Source organism: Thermobia domestica, chromosome 13, assembly GCF_964235325.1.
Source record: "Thermobia domestica chromosome 13, izTheDome1.hap1.1, whole genome shotgun sequence".
Taxonomy (NCBI): Eukaryota; Metazoa; Arthropoda; class Insecta; order Zygentoma; family Lepismatidae; genus Thermobia; species Thermobia domestica.
In genome coordinates, this window is record NC_137466.1 from 174,446,328 (window position 1) to 174,449,682 (window position 3,355).

The 3,355-nt window shown below is 30.1% G+C and overlaps 1 protein-coding gene across 1 annotated transcript; it reads right to left on the minus strand.

Annotated features, from left to right (window-relative positions):
* Positions 1 to 484: 484 nt before the first annotated feature.
* LOC145667853 (kynurenine aminotransferase-like) lies at positions 485 to 3,029 on the minus strand. Its single transcript, XM_081735285.1, has 2 exons — positions 2,375 to 3,029; positions 485 to 492 (listed from the first exon to the last, which is right to left on the minus strand). The coding sequence occupies exons 1-2, from the start codon at positions 3,027 to 3,029 to the stop codon at positions 485 to 487; spliced, it is 663 nt and encodes a 220-aa protein (XP_081591411.1).
* Positions 3,030 to 3,355: the final 326 nt, after the last annotated feature.

Sequence of the window (3,355 nt, forward strand, 5' to 3'; positions counted from 1 at the left end):
TGAAAGATCGTTTTCAAGTTATAAAAACATACTTTAAGACAAACACAAAAGTTTTCTCACAGAAAATATGGAAGAACACATTGTAATTTATTGCAACTGCAAACGATCAAATGTGCAGAAGTAAGTCGTATTGTGTGCAGCATATTTCAAGCGCTGAAATAGATGAGGATTTCGTTATTTATCTGATTAGCTTATATGTTCCCATTAATCATATTTCACAATTTTAAGTTCATATCCTAAAGTTTTTTTTTTCATATTTGCATGCATATTTAGGTAAGTTTCAGTGCATACCTCTATTTATCAGACTGAGTATGAATTGAAATTGAAATTGAAGCATGTTAAAAACTTCGGACCTACCTGGGTTCAAATCCTGACCTTCTGCTTGCAAAACCAATGAATCAACCACTCATGGTAATCAGTTCCTTGGGTTTACATGAAAACCATTAGTTACTTAAAATTCTTTCATGTAAGTCTGGACGAGCCATTAAGTCCCTATGAAGAGATGATCATTAGTTGAGTAAATTTTCTGTATCAAATTTTGTTATTGATTAACGATTATTGCAAAACCCCTATCGTTTCACAGATTCTCTATATATTATATGTTATTGTGATGTAAAAGAAAATATAACTCTTGCGAAAGATACGCTTACAAATTCCAAGACATATAGTATAACGACCACTAAATGTGTATTCCTATGAAAATCACCAGTTGGTAATTTGCTTAATGCTTGTTCTGCATATTCTATATGTCGTTACAGCCCTCAGTCTGTATAATAACATAATCTAGGTTACTGTTTTATCAAAACCCATCTAAGCACTTCATTTAGGTATTATCTTTTTTTTATTGTAGTACGTAATAAATTAAACATTGACACACTTTTAAATATTGTACATGTATATATCACAAGATGAATTCGCTATATATTATATGTTTTCCGTTGCTATGACGACTTAAAAACATGTCATATCACTATCACAACAGATCATCAATCGTAATAACAGAAAAGAAATTACATCTATTTCTCTTTATATTTTCATTTTCTTCCTTTTGAGCAGTTTGTGCATATTTTAAAAGCACATTTTGCCCATAAATACAAATTATTATATAAAAATTACACAATACCGTTACATAATGTCGCCCGAAAAATTAGACTTTTTTGTTTAAAAATAAAAAAAGAAATCCTGGACCGTTGGATATCACGTGTTTTTATTTTAGTTTTCGAATGACTTCGTATATACAATAATTACAATTCATACAATCATATATCATATTTTACTTTTATATCAATATTATTTTCATATTTATCTTAATTCTTATAATTAATTTCATTTTATACAATTCAATATTGACAATAGAAGATACATTCAAATAACGTTATAAAAGTTGTGTAATTTAAAGTCCTTTCGAGGCCATCGATACGTGTTACAAGTTGGAAGTGAACAAAATCTATGTCTTTTTCTTGGGCAAAACTAAGAAGATTGCGAAAAGGACATTATTATGATGTTTGTATGACTGTTTTCATAAATGAGAAAGGATCAAGTGTATTATATATTCAAACAAAATGCAATTTATAAATGAAATATCGACAATATCTAGAACAAAACACGATAATTAACATCATAACATAAATTAACATAAATAAAGAAATTATCATATTAAGTATTAGTTCAAAGATTAAATGTCATTTATCAATATTGCGTAAACCCAAAATTCGAAAAGTTTAGGATTACTTTGTTTGATACATAAATACGGTGTTATACGCTGGACTTTTACCATATCAAAAATTAGTATATTTATCAGAACTTTGATGAGCATTATTCATATTCTAAATCTTTTGTTATATATTATGAAATTCTAGTCAGTAATATTTATTTATATTATCTTCATAGAATTCAAATAAAGTACTAATAACAAATGAAATTATTACAATATTTACAGTGAAAATAAACAAAAATCAATTGATTATAGTTTTATCGGACGCCGTAACTTTAGCTTAAGTTACATGACAAACGAATTCGTTTAGGTTGTATTGAAAATCACAAATCGGAATACAATCTTGCGCGTTATTTACATCTACAGTTCGTTATTTCCTATTTCGAGAATATTTGCTATCTAGGAAATTTCTACGAAATCCAATTCGAGGGAAATTAGATCTAATGATTACATGCTTCCTAAGTGTAGTACGATTACTATTACTGTTGTTACTAAAATTAGATTCGGTTACATTACCGGTACACGTGTATTTAACATTACCTTTTACATTGGAATCATACTTTAATCTCACATGGATATTTCGAACTTGGTTTCGATTAAGGTTAGTTTGGTTCAGGTTAGTATTGTATTGCACCATTGATGGATTTTGCAATGTCATACCTAGATGATTGGAGTCAACGCGTTGCATCACGTTCTGTAAAAGCACCATCGGATTGTTCACTATTATCATTTTGGTCTTTTCGTTGAGTGAACATTTCAACAGCTCCAACTCAATAGACCAATCACTACAAGCATTGGTGGGAACACACGTTCTTTTTCTGAATTTCACGAATACTGGAATCAATTTTCTTCCTGCTACTTGAACCAGTGTCATATACATATCATTAAACGATTCTATTACAATTAATTCATCTCCAGAATTAATATCATGTTGAATATACTGTGAATACAAGCAACCAATAGCATTTACTAGACGAAGAGGACCATAACTTTTCGCATATTGATGCATACTGAAATCTTCGTTACACGTGGTATCAGTAAGACCATCAAAAACATTCGAATAAAGAGAAAAATCGGGATAATCTAATTCAACCAATACCGCAGTATGTTTTTGCGAACACTCAGCAAATTTCATCCACACATTTAAATCAATGACGTCGTATTCCTTCGTCGATGCAAATTTAGGATTTACATTTTCCATAGTTTCCATGAAAGGTTCAGGTTCACTTATTTGGTTACTGTGTTCATTAATTATAGTTTCTACAACTTCAACTGAATTTTGCACTTCGGTGAACTTACGTAGTATTTGTTCCATTTTGTGATCACTCCGTTCAATTCGCTGATTTGTATTCTCAGTTTATTGTGATAAATGTTGACTATTACTGTCGAGTTGTTGCTTCAATTCTTGCTTCAATTGTCCTATCTCCTGATTCATTTGTTCACCAAAATCTTGCTTTAATTGTCCTATCTGCTGATTCATTTGTTCACCAAAATCGTGCTTTAAATCTTGCTTCAATTGTCCTATCTGCTGTTTAATAAGGTCAGCTAGGTCAGAGTAAGTGTACATTTCCCTATTATCAGCTGCTTCAAGTGTATTTTCACTACCAGAAAGACTCATTTTAGTATTTCTGAAAATTTTTC

What these genes read in the sequence shown, in the direction of transcription:
- LOC145667853 (XM_081735285.1), bottom strand. Translation starts at nt 3,029, where the DNA reads ATGGAACAAATACTACGTAAGTTCACCGAAGTGCAAAATTCAGTTGAA.